The following is a 21,165-nucleotide window of genomic DNA, read 5'->3' as shown; positions in this document are numbered from 1 at the left end:
AGCTTGGCAAGGGCAGATCCGTCTCCTGAGACTGCTGGGGGCAGTGGGGCAAAGTCAGACATGACTGGCACAGGGCACAAGGACAGCTGTTGCTGTTAGTAAAGGGACTGGAGCTTCTGGATAAGGTAGCGCATGTTCATTAAGATACCCTGGCATTACCAATAGTAGTGGGCATTCTTCACACGATTTGGGTGTAACCAACACTAGAGCTGACAGCAAAGAGTGCATTCTCTGGTAAGACTGGCATCGGGTGGTCCATTGCATAGATTGACATTGATCAGTATATTATTAAAATTGACATCCTCAACAAGATTTAGGTGCAGCAAACACTAGGACTGAGCCTGACAGCAAAGAGTACATTAGCTGGTAAGACTGGCAAGGGACGGTCCATTACACAGGCTGGCCTGGCATTGATCACAGTAAATTATTCTGAGACAGGCAGGGACTGGGCACTAAGACTGAGCCTCTGACTGTGCAGTAGCTAGAAGTGGGCATCTGAACAAGACTTTAGTATAGAACACTTAAACTGGCAGCAAACAGTGCTGATAAGACTGCCATTACACAAACTGGCATTGATCAATTTGATGCTGGCAGGTAGTGGGCACTAAGGCTAAGGCTCTGATTGTGCAGTATCTGTACATTGAGGCTGAAAAGTTATACATAGACACCTGGACATCTGAAGCGGGCATCTGAACAAGAATTGGCATAGAACACTTGATCTAGCAGCAAACAGGGTAAGACTCTCAGACTGGCAGAAGACTGTCCCTTACACAGACTGGCATTGATCAAAGGATTTTGATGGTGGCAGGCAGTGGACACTAAGGTTAAGCCTCTGATTTGCCAGTATAATTACAATGAATCTGGAAGTGGGCATTCAGAACAAGAACAATTGATCTGGCCACAAGCAGTATTAGCGGGCAAGACTGGCAGGAAACGGCCCTTTACACAGACTGGCACTGATCAATTTATTCTGAGAATGGGCACAAAGGCTGAGCCTCTGATTTTGCAGTACTTGTATAGGGAAGCTGGAAGGGCATCTGAACAAAACTTGGACATAAAACACCTGATCTGGAGGCAAACAGTACATTAGCCGGTGAAACCGACAGGAGATGTCCATTACACAGACTGTCATTGATCATTAATTCCTCTCAGACTGGCAGGGAGTGGGCACTAAGGCTGAGCCTCTGATTGGGCTCTAACTGTACACTAAAGCTAGAAGTAGGCATCTGAACAATACTTGGTTATAGAACACTTCGTCAGCAAACAATGCATTAGCTGGTAAAAACAAGCAGAGGGCAGCCCATGACAGACTGGCATTGATAGCTATAAATTATCCTCAGACTGGCATGCACTGGGCACCAAGGTTGAGATTCTAATTGAGCACTAATTATAAACTAAAGATAGAATTATAGGCACCTGAACAAGACTTGGGTATAGAACACTGATCAGTCAGCAAACACTTACCTGACTGTGTGCTCCTCTCCGGTGTTCTCCGCAGCCGCTCCTCTCCTGCACACCGCTCTACTCCTCTTACTTCCTGTTTCCTCTCTCAGGTGAAATGGGAGAGAGAAGACAGGAAGTGACATCTGAGTCAACTCAGATGTCAATCAAACTGCCCGCCCGGCCGTAGTAACACATACTACAGCGCCGGGCGGAAGCTACTCAGCGCTTCAGAAAGCGCCCTGAGGCGGGCTAAACGCCCGCAAATGAAGCGCCACGCCTGCAATCTCATGATTGCATTGGCGTGGCGTTTCCCATAGTGCACTGTGACCGGCGCTCGAGCACAGTGCACTTCCTTAAAGAACTTTTTTTTTTTTTTTAAAGGAGCAGTTTTAAAACTTTTTTTTTTTTTTTTTTGTGACCACACAGGGGGGGCGGCGCCCGGGCGCCCCCTATGGACGGGCCACCACTGATCACCGCACCCTTCCAGGTTGTTATATCGCTATCTTACCCCCCTGGGGAAGTTGTCAACTGGTTTGCTTAGAAGGGCAATCCCAGTATTCTAAGCCCCTGTACACACGGTCAGAGATTTCGACAACCAAATCCGTCGGATTTTGTCTGTCGGATCTTGTCCGAAACTGTTGCATACACACGGTCGGACTAAGTTGTCGAAAAATCCGATCATTCAGAACGTGATGACGTAATTTCGTTACGATGGGACTACGTTCAGGCTAGTAGCCAATAGGTTTGATGTAGGAATTTGATCTGAGCATGCGTGGCACTTGGTCCGATCAAAATTCTCTACACATGATCGGAGTATGTCCGATCGAACCAGTTGGTCGGGAAATATATCCAACATGTTGGAAAATTGGGTCCGACGGATATTCAGACGGAATCAGTCCGATGCATACCACACACAGTCGGATTATCCGGTGACACGGTCTGATAGGACACATTCCAACGGATTCTCTGACCGTGTGTACAAGGGCTTAGTGATCTTAACCATAGTTACTGAGTTGATCAGGGAGTGAACTTTCATCCAAAATCACCTAATCTTGGATGTACTACCCACATTCTCACAAACAGGAAGAAGGGGATACATTTTGGAGAGTCTCTTGAGAAAGCAGTACCATCTAGAAAAAACCTTAAACCAATGTTATGTTCATAATGCAGGGACACCGGGTATGAGGGGACTGAAGAGGACATCTCTTACAGGGAGAATCCCACAAATTTAGGAAATGAGATGGATTAGGGCTTAAAACTGCTACAGAGGTTTTTTTTTTTTTTTTTTTTACAGAGTTTAGGAGAGATCCACATTACTAAGAGCCCTTTCACACTGGGGCAGCCCGTGCGTTAGCGCTAAAGCGGTGCTCGTTTTAGCTTCGCTTTTTCGGTCGCTATTGGGCGAAGAATGGGTTTAAACACCTATGTTGCGGTGCTTCTGAAGACCTTTTCAGGCACTTCGGGAAGTGCTGCCCATTCATTGCAATGGACAAGGGCGGTTTGGGAATGCTGTCCCCCTCTCTCTCCCATCACTAAAAGATATCTGCTCTTGGGATCCCTCTCAACTCAGAAAAGGAAGAAAGGTAAATGCTTGGAGATACAAATAGACACCTCTCTGGTCTTATCCAGGGTATTAGGGAGAAAAAAATTGGGGATATTGCTTATGCTCTAAAGGTTGCTAGGGTTTCTTTGATCGATGAACAATTTATTTTGCTCAGTAACCATTGATGTCAATTATCATGTTTATATCTGTCTGTAAGGGGGAGGGGCAGTCTTCCCACTGATCCACTAATATAAGGGTTCTCCCATCGGCCACCAATGTTTGGGACCATTGCACAAACTACCAATGTAAGAAGGCACTTTTCCCCTGACCATCAAAGTAAGAGGGCACTACAATTTTCACTGTCAGTGGTTCTTTTTTTTTTTACATAATTTCATTCCAATATGTATTTTTTATTTTTTTTACAATTAATTACTATTTGAGTGTCTGATTTGAAACAAGTATGCATAAAAGTTGTGAGAACAGTCATAAGAACTTATCTGCACATGTACTCCGAGTCATTGACACAGAATATTGAAGCAAGGAAGTCAACGTGACAGCCAGGCAGTTAGCATTGTCAGAAGGAAAGGTCAGCAATGGCAGTCGCCATTTTTCTTTCATGAGAGATTTCTTTTAAATCACTTCAGGTACGCTGTAGAACAACCATTCCCCACAAGAGTTTCTCCAGGGGTGGCTGGGGGTTTCTTGAGCTGAGACTAACTAACCTCTCATCCGATGAAGCCTACATAGTGCCGAGTACACAACCACTTGGAAGAGCCAGTGGTATGACTGCAAGAGTGTCATTCTGGCCACAGCTGTAAGGGGGACAGTCTTCCCACTCACCACCACCAATGTAAGTTGTAAGCAATTTCCCCAATGACCAGGGGCTCCATGAGACCTGCAAATTATTTCAAGGGGTCCTCTGGGGTACAAAGTTTGAAAAAGGCTGCTGTAGAAAAAAATGATTATTGGGCTCATGCAGGAACTATATTCTTTAATTGTGCTAACAAAGCTTACATATTGGCCAGCAACAGCGTAATGCATAAGTGGGCGGTATGTGGTTCTCAACCAGGAATATTCCCGATGTTTGTTAAGACCCCTTTCACACCAGGGCGTTTTGCAGGCGCTATAGCGTTAGAAATAGCGCCTGCAATCCGCCCTAAAACTGCTGCACCATTGTCTGTAGTGTGAAAGCCCTGAGGGCTTTCACACTACAGCGGTGCGCTGGCAGGACGTCAGAAAAAGTCTTGCCAGCAGCTTCTTTGGAGCGGTGAAGGAACAGTGTGTTTACAGCTCCTCCACCGCTGCTCCCCATTGAAATCAATGGGGCAGCGCTGTAATACCGCCGGCAAAATGCCACTATTACGGCCTATTGCCGGTGGTTTTAACCCTTTCTTGGCCGCTAGCGGAGGGTAAAAGCGCCCCGCTAGCGGCCGAAATGCGCTGCAAATCCGACGGTAAAACGCCGCTAAAAATAGCGGCGTTTTACCGCTGACGCTATGGGCAGCGTGGTGTGAAAAGGGTCTAACGCTGAGCCTAAAAGCTGGTCATAGATAAATTGAAATTTCATTACGTAGGTAGCCCTGTTGTTATCACCCAGGTCAACAAAAGTTGATTTTTAAATTGACTTTTGTCGAAAGAGCCATGTGGAAAATGGTCAGACAAGCAGTACCTGCATCCAATGGGTGCTGGCTGTCAGAAAAGAATAGTTGGCACTGCAGGTTCTTCCATCCACACTGTTCATCTTGGATTAGGGGGATCAAGTGATTTTTCTTGCTCAGCCAGCTTTAGGGCTCATGCAAATGGGGCACATTCCATAGCTCCCAACTGTCCCTGATTTCGAGGGACTGTCCCTAATTTGGAGTAATGTCCCTCATTTGTCCCTCATTTTGGTCTGATCTATATCATTGTATATAAAATGCACTTTTTATCTTTCAAAAAGTGTTTTCCAGCGCTAAACCTTTCACCTGATTTCTAAATTGCTGCATTTGTAAATTCCAAAAGCCAATATAAAGGAATAATAGTGGTAAAAAAAAAAAAAACACTTGTGGGTTTAACCAATCTTGTTTTTTGTACAATTCTCCTTTAAGGGGGCGTGGCAAGGGGTGTGTCCTATGCCTGCATACTTTTGCTGATAGATGTCCCTCATTCCTATCTCAAAAAGTTGGAAAGTATGCACATTCTCCCATGCATCGTAGACACAATGCGTATTTTGGTGCCTGGGGTGGCCAGACGCCTATAGACACAAATAGGTAAAGTCAGTTGTACACAGCTATGTGCTGCTACTTGCGTGAAGTGGCTCATGTACACAAACGTAACATCCCGAATGCACACTATCTTCTTTGGTGTTATTACACTATTTGTTCATGCGCCATAGCTGCTTAAAGCTGCCTTCACCAGTTTGTTTCTACAGGTGGCTGTACACCGCACCAGGACATCCTGGGCAGCAAAACGGGCAGCATTTTTTCGCTGCATGGGTAAATGTACCGATCTGCATGAGATTATACTCTTCATTGTAAGAAAGATGCAGGGATCAGAAGTTGTGTACAGTATGACAGTTGATACCTTATAAAAATGATCTCACAAGCTTCCCAGATTCTGCAAGTTACCTTACTCAGATACAGGGCTCTCTTATTTAAATGTTAATGCTCAAGCTCAATTTTGCAACTTTGAGATGTGTTAGTAAAACTGTACATATCGTCACAATTACTTTGTGCATCTAGGTGGGTTATACCTTACAAACTGGGCTTTCTTTTGGTGGTAAATGGTAAAGAAAAACTGGCCCAATATAGTAAAAAATATCCATACATATATATATATATATATATATGTGTGTTAGAGGTGGGTGAACGGTTCGACCCGAGCATAAGTTCGGGCTGAATTTTGGTTGTTCGGACATTCAGCCAACAACGAACATTATGCTGTGTTCGTGGCAAATTAAAAAGCCACGGAACACCATTAAAGTCTATGGGACACTAACATGAAAAACCAAAAGTACAAATTTTTTTTTTTTTTTTTAATACAAACTTTTTATTGAGAAGGGTAACACAAAAAAAAAAAAAACAGCTCTGTTACAAAGTATATGAAGAAAACAATCTCTTAAAGAGGAAGTAAACCCTTCCAAACAACTTGGACCTATAGGTAAGCCTAGATTAAGGCTTACCTGTAGGTCCAAGCAATATCTCCTAAACCTATATGGTTTAGGAGATATTTGCCCGAAAATGGGCACCGCTGTCTACGGCGCATGCGCCGTAGACAGCGGCGCGCAGGCACACTAAATGCGGCAAATCCAAGAATGGATTTGCCAAATTTGTCGACTCCCGTGCGCATGCGCGGGAGTGACGTCATCGCGGCTTCGCCGTATGACAGCAACGGAGCTGCGAGGCGCGACTCCCGTGCGCATGCGCGGGAGTGACGTCATCGCGGTTGCGCCGCTGTCATTGGTCGGAGCTGCGAGACGCCACCAGCAAGATGGACGCGGCGGACTACAGGGATCAGCGGCGACTTCGCTGGCTCCTGTGTCAGGTAAGTGACACATAATGAGCTACTATGCGATGCATAGTAGTCCATTATGCTTTACCTTTGCAGGGAAAAAAAGAGGAAGTAAACCCATCAGGGTTTACTTCCTCTTTAACACATTACTAATGACAATATGTGTAGATTCAATTACTTGAGATAGATCACATAGTTCGTTTGACGTAAGGTGATATCAAAGACGGATAGCAACTCAGAACTTTCTTTAGTATGGAATTCGTGTGAAAGATCTTGGACAGGAAGAGACTGGATACACCAGATGCTATTTGTTCATTATCGTGCTGCTCCGTGGTCCATTGGGCTATTGCTGCTTATGTTAGAGAATGTACAGTCCATGTCCATTCTCCATGAGTTGGATAGCAGACATTCGCCTAAGTACGTGGGACTTCTGGGGTACGGCAGAATAAGGCTATGCACCAATGGATCACACTAAACAGTGTGTGGGAAAGTTTTTGTTCTGGGAGAGCGGCCCCGAGGATATCCGCGAAGAGAAGGCCCACCTGATGTGTAATAGTGATCCGTACACCAATGATCTCTGCCACCTTAGCAGTGGCGCGTTGCCACAGGCCCCTCAGGGCGGCACAGCTCCAAATCATATGGAGGTGTGTCCCTCTCTCCAGGCACCCCCTAAAGCAGTTCTCAGAAATGGCGGGGGAGAATTTATGCAACTTTGCAGGTGTATAGTACCATCTGGTAGGCAGCTTCCCCACCGTTTTCCTTCACCGCCACCGACCTTGTACATTTATGCATGTTAGATACCCTAGTGGACCACTCCTCAAAAGTACTAATTTTAAAGGTTTATATGCAAGTTATCATCATAAAAAGTGTTTGGGGACCTGGGTCCTGCCCCAGGGAACATATATCAATGCAAAAAAAATGGAGTTTTTTCGGGAGCAGTGATTTTAATAATGCTAAAGTGAAACAATAAAAATGAAACATTCATTTAAACATCATGCCTGGGGGGTGTCTATAGTATGTCTGTAAAGTGGTGCAGTTTTCCCGTGTTTAGAACAGTACCACAGAAAAATTACATTGTAAAGGATAAAAGTCGTTTAAAACTGATCGCGGCTGTAATGAATCGTCGGGTCTCGGCAGTATAGATAAAAATCATTGAAACCCCCCCCAGTCCATTACCAGGCCCTTTGAGTCTGATATGAATGTTAAGGGAACCCCGAACCAAAATGAAAAAAAAAAAAAAAAAAAAAAAGGCGCAGGGTCCCCCCAAAATCCATACCAGACCCTTATCCGAGCATGCAACCTGGCAGGCCACAGGAAAAGGGGGGGGTGAAAGAGTGCCCCCCCTTCCTGAACCGTACCAGGCCACATGCCCTCAACATGGGGAGGGTGCTTTGGAGTAGCCCTGTAAAACACCTTCTCTCCATGTTGTTGGGGACAAGGGCCTCATCCCCACAACCCTTGCCCGGTGGTTGTGGGGGTCTGCAGGCAGGGGGGGGCTTATCGCAATCCGGAAGCCCCCTTTAACATGGGGACCCCTAGATCCCGTCCTCCCCCCTATGTGAATTGGTAAGGGGTACATTGTATCCCTACCATTTCACAAAAAAAGTGGCAAAAATAGTAAAAATGAAAGACATTTTGGGACAAGTCCTTTATTAAAAAATAAAAAAGTCTATTGATATAAATCCATCTCACGTCGCTCGACGAGCCAAAAAAAAAAAAAAAAAAAAAACTGAAACCGCTCCACCTCCATGGAAGGCTCCCGCCGAGTGACGCTTATTCTTGATGACAACTGTTATATAGCTGAGGATGGGGCCACTCAGTGATGTAAATGGGTGACCCTGCCCCCTCTGATGCCACGTGATGTCAGAGGAAGGCAGGGTCGCCCGTTTACATCACCGAGTGGCCCCGCCCTCAGCTATATAGCAGCTGTCATTGAGAAGAAGCGTCACTCAACGTGAGCCTCCAATGGAGGAGGAGCTGTTGTGGCTTTTTTTTTCTTTTTTTTGCTCGTCGGTGGCATGAGATTGATTTATATCGTGGGGCATTTTTATTTTTTAATAAAGATCTTGTCCCAAAGTGTCTCCTGTCTTTTTTATTATGTTCGACACTTTTTTTTGTGAAATGTTAAGGGTACAATGTACCCCCTTACCAATTCACATGGGGGGGGTGGCCGGGATCTGGGGTTCCCCTTGTTAAAGTGGGCTTCCAGATTCCAATAAGCTCCCTGTCCGCAGACCCCCACAACCACCAGGCAAGGGTTGTGGAGATGAGGCCCTTGTCTCCATCAAGGTGCTTTGGGAGGCTACTCCAAAGTACCCTCCCCATGTTGAGGGCATGTGGCCTGGTACTGTTCAGGATGGGGGGGGGGCGCTCTCACCTCCCTCTCTCTTTTCCTGCGGCCTGCCAGGTTGCGTGCTCGGATAAGGGTCTGGTATGGATTTTGGGGGGCCCCTACGCCATTTTTTTTTTTATTTGGAGCAGTGTTCCCTTTAATTCCCTTACCCGAGGGCCTGGTATGGATTTTGGGGGGACCCCCGTGCAATTCTTTTTATTTTTGGTTCGGAGTTCCCCTTAATATTCATACCAGACCCAAAGGCTCTCTTGTCCCTCCCCCCCCCCTCTTTTCCTGAAGCCTGCCAGGTTCCGTGCTTGGACAAAGGTCTGGTATGGATTTTGGGGAGGACCCCTAAGTCTTTTTTTTTTTTTTATATTTGGCACAGGGTTTCCCTTAGTTCCCATACCAGAGCTGAAGGGCCTGGTATAGATTTTGGGGGGACTCCCATGCAATTTTTTTTTAATTTTTGGTTTGGGGTACCCCTTAATATTCATACCAGACCCAAAAGGGAGGGGGACCCGAGAAGAGGAGGATCTGGGCTTCTCTGTGCAAATCCACTACACAAAGCAGGTTAAGTTTAACATTTTTTTTTTTTTTTTTTTATATAATAAAAAAACAAACAAGACTTTACAATCACTTTAAATATATTAGAGCATACTGACCAATCGGGGCCACTGCAGTAGGCCGGCATTGTGGAGCAAGCAACCCTGGTGCCCTTTTAATTGGGCTATTATGTCCTGAGGGTGGGAAGTGCTGGCTGATCACATGACCACTGTGGTCAGCTGTCCCAGTGATCACATGATCAGGAGCAGGTCCCACCAGCTCCCGATCATTACTGGTAGCGCAGAAGCCTCTGTAGCCCACAGGCACATTTACCCTGTTTCCCCTAAAATAAGATCTAGCGTGATTGTCGGTGTTGGCTGCAATATAAGCCCTACCACCCAAATAAGCCCTACTCTGTTTCCTCAAAAATAAGCCCTACCCTGAAAAGAAGACCTACAAGGACTTTAACTAGGGCTTATTTGGGGGTAGGGCTTTTATTGCAGTTATCACCGACAATCACACTAGGTCTTATTTTAGGGGAAACAGGGTATGCAGTGTTTTGATGTTAAAGTCCAGCCCTCACCCCCTCCTAGTTCACAAATGTATTAAATGGTGCGAAAGAGGTTCATTTGCACAGTTACAGTTTAAAGCAGAGTTCCGCCTTTACATTTTTTTTTTTTTTTTTAACGTCAGCAGCTACAAATACTGTAGCTGCTGACTTTTAAAATAAGGACACTTACCTGTCCAGGGCGCCTGCAATCTCGGCACCCGAAGTCGACCCGTCCCTCGGCTCTCAGGTGGAGGTTCCAGCATCTTCGGTAAGGGAATCAGGAAGTGTAGCCTTGCGGCTTCACTTCCTGGCTCCTTACTGCGCATGCGTGACTCATGCTGCATGATCCCACTGGTCCCTGCTGTCTTCTGGGACCTGTGCGTCTCCCAGAAGACAGCAGGAGGACGGAGAAGACACCAGAAGCGGCGTAGATACCCGCGGGTGGCTCCGCCATCTATGCCAGGAAGTGGGAGCAAAAAACCTGTATTAGGCAGGTATTTGCTCCCCCCTCCCCCCTGAAACATGCCAAATGTGGCACCGGCAGGGGGTGGAGGATTCCGAAAAGTGGAAGTTCCATTTTTTTGTGGCACTCCACTTTAAGACTGAACATTCAAATTCTTTTTTACAAGTCCAAACATGGCCGGTCGTCTTCAAGTCCAATCTATTCCGCAGTCCAAATAGCATGAATAATTTGAGTTTAGGTTTTTACAGAATAAATAACGCAAAAGAAAAGAATACAAAAGGGATATTACAAATGTTTGAATTTATTGACCTTACAATTAAAAATCTGTATAAAACAAGTAAGGCATTAATCTTATCAAGAGAGTAGAGTTGGCAAGGAAAAACAAAAAAGCTAAAAGGTCTAGGAGGCATAAAATTTGTAACATGGATCAGCAAAGGCACGGAAGTATGGGAGAGGCAACGCTGGGAGCTGCCCACAGTGGAGGTAACCAAGCCGGTTTTGTAATAGGAGAACCCTATAAGGCCACTTAAAACTATAGTATGGAGAGCATTCAGTGGTCTTCAGCTCCTAGTACAGCCTTTCTCAACCTTTTTAACAGAGGAACCCTTGAAAAAAAAACGTTCCGGTCTCAGGGAACCCCTGCTAAAAAGGACTAGATCTACAACTCACGATACATTAGTGTGATGGTCAGTGGGAAGAATGCTCCTTACACTTGTGGTCATTGGGAGAAATGACCACTTTACAGATCGCTAAAAAGATAAATGGTGTCAGTGGGAACTTATCTGAGAGGCAGAAATTGCTCAAGGAACCCCTAGTTTCCTCTGGAGGGAGAGAAACCCCATCCTAGTAGGTCAATGGGCTCTATTCTCATAATACTGGCTCAGTCTATGCAATGCCCACTAAGATTTGGATAGATGACAGCTGATTATACACTACAGAGTGAACCCTTTCTTTGGCTTTACAATTCTGTAAAATAAATTATTGACATATCACAATATACAACAGTATTTTTTTTTTTTTTTTTTTTTTACAAATATCAATAAAAACACTTCTAACCCTGTGATATTGCCTATGCCGAGATGATGCAGTCAGTCTGCTGCAGGCAATAGAAAGCATCTCTTCAGTCTCCTCTAGCCCAGTGATCGGGCTGCACATTGCCACAAGTCACAAAGCGAGAAGCAGTCGCAAAGACCTGTGTGAGCACAGCGAAGAACTACATACCACTGTCATCTCTAAGGCCCCTTTCACATGGGGCAGAATCCGTCCAAGCAGAATCCACCTGCTCAGCGAGGGATCTCTCCACGAATCCCAACTGCGCGGTCTGATGGAAACTGATTGCATGTCCACTTCCATCCCACCAGATCCGCCAGGCGGGTGGCAAACGTATCCCCATCTGTCTGGTTTTAGCAGACCGGATTGGATGCCGGAGGGTGACAGCGGACATGTCCGCTCCAAACACACAGATCCCGGTTCTCTGAGGGGAGAAGAGACCGATCGTGTGTTCATACTAAGTATGAACAGCGATCTGTCATCTCCCCTAGACAGTCCCACCCCCCCCCCCCCCCCTTCAGTTAGAACACAGAGAGGGAACACAGTTAACCCTTTGATCGCACCCTAGTGTTTACCCCTTCCCTGCCAGTGACATTTTTACAGTAATCAGTGCATTTTTATATCATTGATTGCTGTGTAAATGCCAATGGTCCCAAAAATGTGTCAAACGTGTCCACCATAATGTTGCAGTTCCAATAAAAATCGCAGATCACCGCCATTACTAGTAAAAAAAAAATTGAATAATGAAAATGCTATAAATCGATCCCCTATTTTGTAGAAGCTATAACAGTTTGAGGCATCTGATTAGGGCCAGGGGCTTTAATAGGCTTCAAAATAGGATGGGCTCGGAGCGCAGAGCCTTCTGGCCGATCGGGAAGCGGGGTCTGATACCCGTAACCTGATTGGCTGAAAGGAAAGTTGATCCTATTGGACACCTAGGAGGAGGGAAGGATGGGGGCGGTTGTTTGCCGCCTGTCCCCCACCCCAAAGAAGGGGAAAAAAAAAAAAAAAAAAAAAAAAAACACACCAGCCGCCACTGATCTCGATCCAGAAACTAGATGGTGATCCTATAGAATACCTGTAGAAAGATGGTCCTGTCCTTCCCTGCATGATTTGTATAAAGCATAAAGCCATTAAAATGCAGCAGAAAGCGGATTTAGTAGTGGAAATAACAACGTATTTATCAGTGAATGCAGAATTAATAATGCACTAAAACTGCGGCTTCGAATTGAAACGTAGTGACTATGCTACGTTCTCTTCTACAGAGTCTAGATGTGTGCAATAAGAACGTCATTAATCCAAAAGCTGCCATACCCGAATAGGCAGATATCTTTGTAGTCTGAATAGGAGGTGGATTGAAAGTGGTTGTAAACCCTTACATATACAGAGTGAAGCGACTGGCCTCAGGTAGATGAAACAAATCCTCTTACACAAGTTGTATCTGTTTATCTGCAGTCTTCTCTTCTCTACATCCGTTTGAAGTCTAGAACTTATAAAGCTTGTCTGAGCATTTAGAAAACATGGGGCGGAGAGCTGAAATTACACTTTGCAGAGCTCAGGTCAAGAAAGCGCTGATTGGAGGGATGCGCCCCCCCCCATTCACACAGCTCACAGGAACAGAGCTGAGGCTGCCAATCACAGGGTGTGTGCTGGAGCTCCCTTTTCCATTATGTTTCTCTTGGTGTAAGAAAAACTTCCTAGCTGAGGAAAGAAGCAGCAGACAGGAATGACACTTCATGATCTGGAGTTTATATTTCATGTATGAGGTTTATAACCACTTCTATATGGGGGAGGACAATACCACTTTTACCTCTTTGACTTCTTGACATCCGCGCTGTAGCCGAATGACGGCCACAGCGCGGACCTGAATTTCCGGGAGGCCGTCGTATGATGGCCTCCCCTGTGCACGCTCCCCGAGACTCGGGTCATCCGATCCCGGCCCCTTTCCATAATATCAGCTGTCAGCCAATGACAGCTGATCACATGATCAAAACAAAAACTCAGTGATCGTTTTTTTTTCTCCTCACGCTGACAGCAGAGGAGAAAAAAGAAAAGCCAATCACGGCTCACCTGAAAGGGACATTGGTCCCGAAGAGGAAGAGCCAATTATGCCTCATCTATGCCACCTGACAGTGCCCACAGTGCCCACAAGTGCCACCTATCAATGCCCACAAGTGCCACCTATCAATGCAAACTAGTGGTGTCAATCAGTGCCACATAGAAGTGCTGCCTATCAGTGCAACCGATCAGTGCCCATCACTGCCACCCATTGGTGCACATCAGTGCCGCCTCATCAGCGTACATCAATGACCGACAAAAAATACCGGTTTTAAAATTTAACAAAAAATAAAAAACCCAGAGGTGATCAAATACCACCAAAAGAAAGCTCTATTTTGCAAAAAAAAAATATAAAAATGTCATTTGGGTACAGTGTTGTATGACCGTGCAATTGTCATTCAAAGTGCATCAGCGCTGAAAGCTGAAAATTGGTCTGGATAGGAGGGGGGTTTAAGTGCCCAGTAAGCAAGTGGTTAATAAATAAGACCAACCTAGACTAAACAAAGAAGAAGAAAAAAAGGACTATAAACAGGACATCCATTTAAACTGAAAGGAAAGATGTGGGCCTATAGAACAGAAAGACACAAGCTCCATGCAGTGCAGGGGTCAGGCACAAAAACTGTCCGGGTGGCTGGTCCTGGGCTATTATGCTGATCTCTCATTTTCTTCTATGGGAGAGCTTAGACTTTATGGGACCCTTTCCTAAAGCTGGCCATAGATAGATCGAAAATGGCTGTTTCAGCAGGAACCGTCCAATTTTTGATCCATCTATGGGCAGGCTGATTTTACAGAAGTCAATCTCTCAAAAGACATCTGCACATCCATCCTGCCAGTTGTATAGAAGTGTCTATGGACACACAGAGCAGAGCTCAGGAGCAAGCCTGCACAGGTGCCCCCACAGCAAGCAGCTTGCTATGGCTGGCATTCAGCAGAGGGGAGGAGTCAGGAGAACTGGCGGGGGGACCCAAGACGAGGAGAACCCAACTGTTGTGTGCAAAACCACTGCACAGAGCAGGTAAATATAACATGTTTATTATTTTAGAAAAATTTAAATAAAGGGTTTACAATAATTAAAAAGTGCAACATTGGGAGGGGAAAAAAAAAGTGAAAAAAACTTTAATCTGCAATGCTTTACACTAGAATCATAATTTTTGTGTAATTTTAAACAGGAGAAGGAATACAATAAATGTATATTTTTAGTTTACCTACAAAAACTATTTTTCTTTTTTAAATGAACACTCAAAGTAGATTTTTTATTTTTTTTAGTTTGTCAGTCTATGGATTACATAAGAAAAAAATGTAAGCCCTAAGGGGGGGGGGGAAAAAGAAAGGGGGGGGGATATACGTATTTACTGTATCAATGATATTGGCGAATAAACAGGCCCGCAGAAGAAATGTAAAAATTGCTCTGGTTCCCAGGAGGTGTACAGGTGTAAGAGCTGAACTGGTCAATGAACGTAATGAAGATTTTTTTCCCCATACTGAAAAGGTAGAACTTGATGGACATACACGATTATCAAAAGTATTGGGATGCCTGCCTTTTTTCAGGACTCTGTGCAGGCCAGTTAAGTTCAACCACCACAAACTCACTCATCCATGTCTTTATGGACGTTGCTTTGTGCACTGGTGCGTAGTCAGGTTGGAACAAAAAGGGGCCATCTCCAAACTGTTCCCACAAAGTTAGGAGCATCAAATTGTCCAAAATGTCTTGGTATGCTGATGCCTTAAGGAGTTCCCTTCACTGGAACTCAGGGACCAAACCCAACCCCTGAAAAAACATCCCCACACCATAATCCCCCCTCCACCAAATGATTTGGACCAGTGCACAAAGCAAGGTCCATAAAGACGTGGATGAGCGAGTTTGGGGTGGAGGAACAAAGAGTCCTGCACCTCAATCTGATAGGACACCTTTGGGATGAATGTGCTTCTGGAAGAATGGTCAAACATTTCCATAGACACACTCCTAAACCTTGTGGACAGCCTTCCCAGAAGAGTTGAAGCTGTTATAGCTGCAAAGGGTGAGCCAACTCAATATTGAACCCTACGGACTAAGATGCCATTAAAGTTCATGTGCGTGTAAAGGCAGGCGTCCCAATACTTTTGGTAATATAGCGATTGTCTTTTTCCACCCAAAAATGTACCTTTTACTACAGAAAATGGTTTGGTAAACCTTGATATGTACAAATATCTATTGGAAAAATAGGCATTTCAATAAACTTATCAGTGTAACATCGCTCCAAAGGGATACAATAACCGATATGATTCTCCCTCAATTGACGAGAGCGTTTATGCGGTCGTGTCATACAAGTCAGCCCTCTCCTACTACTTCACATTTCATATGTGGATTAAAAAACTAGAAGCGGTCGTGAAAAGTGTTTATTAATATAAAAATGGTAATTTTGATAAGATTAAATATATTTATATTTCCACAGGTTAGCAACAATACCTTGATTTTCTGTGTGCATAAATACAAAAATAATTATGCTATCTACAATTGTAATATTCATCATCAACTAACAAAACACATAAAAATTGGGGGAAAAAGTTTTAAAAAAAGAGTACCAGTCACAGAAACTGGCAATAAGAAATGCCATAGAGCAGTGATGGCGAACCTTGGCACCCCAGATGTTTTGGAACTACATTTCCCATGATGCTCATGTACTCTGCAGTGTCGTTGAGCATCATGGGAAATGTAGTTCCAAAACATCTGGGGTGCCAAGGTTCCCCATCACTGCCATAGAGTGAGGTGAACCGACTTCACCTCGTCTATTCTCAAGCTATTTGGTATCACGGATGAAGATCCTCTTCAGCAAGGGTACCCGTGTCAGCACAAATCTCCCACGACTACTAAGGAAACCGGTCACAAACCTTGGCATCTCAAACAGAACAAATGTATAAAAGTATATAAAGAGGTCACTTTCATTAGAAGGTCTTGTTATATTTTAGGCGCCTTTCACACGGGTGATTTGATCAGGTCCATCTCTCAGCTTTTCAGGTGGAACCGACTGGATGGTCCATGTGTTCCTATGGATCAGCGGGTGTAAAGCTTCTGTTCATTTACACCCGCCTACCACCAATCTGATCCGGTCCGCTAAAAAAAAAAAGACGGAAGGGGAGGATCCATCTACCAGAATCGGATTGGAGGGCAGTTGCTGTCCATTTACACCAGGCCATCCATAGATCAGAGTGGGATTTTGGGCTGGGTCCATGTCTGCCCTGCAGAAACTGAACAGACACAGACTTGTCATCCACCCGCTCTGCTCAGAAGGGGATCAGCGGACATACCCCATGCTGAGCAATTTAGATTCTGCCACGTGCAAAAGGGGCCAAATGGTGCCCATTCATACCTGAGGGTTGTGTCACTTAAAGCTCGAAGAAAACCACACGAGCTTCTTTGAGACTTTTTTTTAGTTCCTATAGACTTCAATGGGATCACCCGAAAAATGCCTGAAAAGGTGCATAATGCATGTTTTTGTGCGATTTCTTGCCTCTTCTTCTAGTAACCAGCTTTTGGTTAAAAACAAAAATGCTCAGCTGGAAACTGCCAGGAAAAAACGTGCATTATAAAAACACTCCTAAAGTGCTTGAAGAAGCTCAAGTGCGAACCTAGCCGAAGGATCAATTTACAAACTATGTCAACAATTGTTTTTCCCTATAAAAGTAACCTCTGCTGGCAAGTTTTTTAATTATATGAGGACTCTGGATTGCATTAGGACAGGTTTTCTTTAAATGTAGTGTACTGGGTCATGACGGAGCAGAAATTACAATAGGAAGCAGCTTAAGTGCAAGTGACCTACTGCTCCACATTCCGTGATGGGTGGGATGTGGTCATGTAGGGTAGACCACTGAAATCATCCTTCTATATTAGATCTTAAGGTGATTTCCTACAAAAACTGTAGTTCTCTACTGGCCTCTGAGCCCCTTTCTCTGCTGTAGGAACACACAGAAGTCCTCCAAAGCCCCATTCATATACAACTTAAGGGGCTCCTTCCCCCATCCTCTGATCTTTGTAGTGCTTAAACATAGGTCTGGCCATAAACCATACATGCAAACTCAACTAGGGCTCGAGGTTCCTACGTGTCCTAATTTGGTGACTTACGCTGAGGGTGAAGGCTACGGAGAACCGTCCGGGCTTAATGCATGCAGGATAAAAGGAAAGAAAAAAGAACCCCACGTGCCGCACACCATCAGGACCCGGCAGTCAGTATAGTAGAAGCAGCCCCAGACCAGGGTGGCACTTGAAGTTGTTTCCTTCCATAAACCATACATGGATTCCCTCAAAAACTTAGTACAATTTAAGGCTGATCAGCAGCAGAGGGCTCTGCACTAGCTCTGAGTTTGTGATGGAGAGGATCTTCTACATTAATGCACAACAGGAGCACAACGAACAATTTCCAGTTTTCCTAGAAATTTCTCTTAAAAAGGATATGTGCACTTTAAGACAAGTTGCAATCTCCTTTATTGCCCCCTTCCCCTTCCCCTGACCTAACCCACCCTCCCCTTCCACAGATGAATACTTGTCCCAGACAGCCGCTGCCTTTGGGATGTTTACATCTAGCACCACAAGTCTCACTGTCCTGGCCACGCCTGCACATTACACCCCTATAAACATCTTTGGGACCATCTCCCTTTGTACCATAGAAGTCTATGAGTCTGTATTGAGCAGTACAATGAAGATTTGCACCACTTGATCTAAACAAACACCGGAGGCAAGTGTCCATTTTTGAAGAGGGAAGGTGGGTTAGGTCAGAGCAAAGGAGCAAAAAGTGCACTTATCTCGTCTTAAAGTGCACCTTCAAGTATGTCATTAAGGCACATGGCAGCTAATGTTATCCTTAGAGAATTGATAGGTTGCTCTCTCATTATACTAGCTCAGCCTATAACACGGGTGTCTAGGCCAAAGTAGTTGTGTTCAGTTCAGCTCGCGAGATCATTAGGTCTGTTCGGGTACATTTTATGGATGTTTTCTTGGTTCCAGGTAGACTGGAGCATGATTTATCATCCTCCATCTACACCACAGCCACCTCAGTGGCAGGCCAAGCTTGGCTTTTCAGATGAGCTACTGTTGTCACTGGCCTGCAGGATCTCCATACATTCCTACGAAGGATCAATGAGAGGACGCAATGCATGGAAGTACTGTACTGGATGCCGTCTAACAGCTTTTATCACTGACCTGGACCTATCATCCTCCATTAATGTCACGGCCCCCTCAGTGATAGGCCAAGCTTGGCTTTTCAGCTAAAACCACTGCTGTCACTGGCCTGTAGGAACTCCAAACATTCCATTAGAGCAATTGTCACAAACTGGCGGCCCTCCAGCTGTTGCGAAACTACAAGTCCCATGAGGCATTGCAAGGCTGACAGTTACAAGCATGACTCCGTCAGGCAGAGGTATGATGGGACTTGTAGTTCTGCAACAGCTGATGGCCCACAAGTTTGAGAACCCTGCTATAGAGGATCCACAAGAGGGTGTAGTGCATGAAAATACTGTACTGTGTGCGCTCTAACAGACACTACATTGGAACATATGGAGATATAATAAAGTCAAGTGGGTAGCGAGAAGGGCGGTATGGGGAGATCTCTTCATCAAAGTCCCACACAGTAGTAAAGGCAGAGGATCAAACTTCCTCCACTCCGCCCCAAACTGGGAAAAAAAATTACGATGGAAAGGCTCTTTATTCTAGTAAACTTAGTAGTCAACTGTCCTTTCCTCAAAAAAAAAAAAAAAAAAAAAAGAAGAAGTGGCTGTGGTATTGGCCCCTACAAACCAGCTTCCTAAATACTGCTCGATGACAAACCATGTGAAGACTTGCAGTTCTCTCATGAAGCCCATAGAGGTTGCAGCAACCAGCTGGATGCTAGGAAAGTATTCTTGATGAAACAAGATCATAGGGGTGTGAAGAGACGGACGGTGATGAACCTTTTTCTGGCCCAAGCAAAAGCAAACCCCCACCGAACATATACAAACCATTCCTACAGGTTAATGATCAATCCCTATCTGCATGGCTTGCAGTGGTTCGGATGGGTGCCATCAGAACACAGTAATGCAGAAAGTAGATCTCGAATGGTCTGCAGCCATCAGGTGGTTTTTGCTTGATGCAGTGGTCTTGGCAGCAAAGTCGCACTGACTGAGTCTCTCTCTCTAGGCCAATGAGAGTCTCTGGATCATATCAGCCGTTCCTCAGGAGGAAGTTTCAAGGCACTGTTGGGTGGTATCCTGGATCCGGTCTGCTCTTCGCTGCTTGGCCTGTACGTCCCCTCTGTCTGCCGTTTCTCCTTTACTTTTATGATAATGAAGACGAGAATGCCGATTAAGATAATGCCGCCCACAACCGATGGGACAATAATGGCTGCCAGTCGTTCAGATTCCTGTGAAAATAAAAGACAAGAAAATAATCAAGACAAAAATCAACCTGGAAAATACGACAACTGTGCCAAGCTGAGCTCACTCAAACCACCTCAAAGGTCAGGCTTAACCACTTCCCATCCTTAGGCTGTTTTAAAAACAGATCATGGGTCAAGTGATTATACCGGGATCATGGTTGAGGCTACAACCATGATCCTGATTTTATTTATTTTTTTTATTTATTTATTTTATAGCTGCCGATTCCTTATCAGGTAAATGTGATCCGAGAGGCTTTACAGCCAATGGCCAGTGGCAGCCGAGCATCCGAGTCACTGCAGGTAGGAGGCAATAAAGTTTCTGAGCTACTTTTGGGAGGGGGACAAGATGAATGGAGCTGCTGAGTGTCACTTTTGGCAGAGAAAACAACCTGAACAACAAATGTGAATATTATGGATGAATTGCTCTGCATTTACTGAAGCTACAGAGGCCAGCGATGGGTCGCTTTAACCCCCTCGCTGTAAGGTTAAAGTAAAGTTATAAATGTATATCTTTTTTTTTCCTCCCAAATACTTTTTATAGCTGTGTACAGGCGGCACTTCCAGTCCCGGCCACCTAGGCAATACATTTTGTCATAAGGCGATTCCCATGGACTCCGGGGATATCAGCATCATCTATCCCAGGAGTCCTTGGGAAGACTAAAAGCAAAATCTCGTGATATTTAGAGACTTTGGTATGTGCCTTCCTTCCGGGTTCTGAGTGTCACGTTACCATAAAAACGGGGCAGGAACTTCCACCATTGCCATTGCTGTGGCAACCTGTAAACACAGTGTGCCCCACAGTGTCATTACAGCGCAGGTACGAGATCAATCCAGCTCCATCCCGGATGCAGCCCTGTTCTTCTCTCTTCTTGATCTCATAGGAGACACTGAGTGCGAGTTATAGGCTCCTACTGCTTTTAGTCAAACTCCTATTAGGAGGGAGTGGGGGTGTGGCTTACTAGAGCTGTGTGCATCTACCCCGTTTCCCCAAAAATAAGACAGTGTCTTATATTAATTTTGGCTCCCAAAGATGCGCTAGGTCTTATTTTCAGGGGATGTCTTATTTTTTATGAAGAAGAATACGGTACACTTACGGTACAGGTTCTCTCCCCCCCCCCACCTAAGTCACCCCTGTGTGTTTGTGCCGGCCAGATTCCACATTGATTAACGCGAATTTGCTTGGAAGGATACATAGTGTGTGCATGTGTATAATAAATGCATATTTTATAAAACTTTGTATGCCATGAATTGTTATTTTCCTGGAATTATACATGCAGTGTTTTTTTTTTCTTTGCTTCCTTGGTTTAC

General features: G+C 44.9%; 1 protein-coding gene across 4 annotated transcripts in view; it reads right to left on the bottom strand.

Annotated features, from left to right (window-relative positions):
• Positions 1-15,835: 15,835 nt before the first annotated feature.
• Positions 15,836-21,165, bottom strand: part of CRB3 (crumbs cell polarity complex component 3) — a 57,391-nt gene continuing 52,061 nt past the window's right edge. For all 4 annotated transcript variants that reach the window (XM_077470468.1, XM_077470469.1, XM_077470471.1 and 1 more), the window contains exon 4: positions 15,836-19,842. In XM_077470468.1, the coding sequence (XP_077326594.1) occupies positions 19,639-19,842 (204 nt within the window). In that variant the 3' untranslated portion in view covers positions 15,836-19,638. The remainder of the gene's footprint in view (positions 19,843-21,165) is intronic.

Source organism: Lithobates pipiens, unplaced genomic scaffold (assembly GCF_037356315.1).
Source record: "Lithobates pipiens isolate NorthernLeopardFrog02 unplaced genomic scaffold, aLitPip1_a1.2 Scaffold_8, whole genome shotgun sequence".
NCBI lineage: Eukaryota > Metazoa > Chordata > Amphibia > Anura > Ranidae > Lithobates > Lithobates pipiens.
This window is presented reverse-complemented; position numbering and strand designations above follow the sequence as displayed.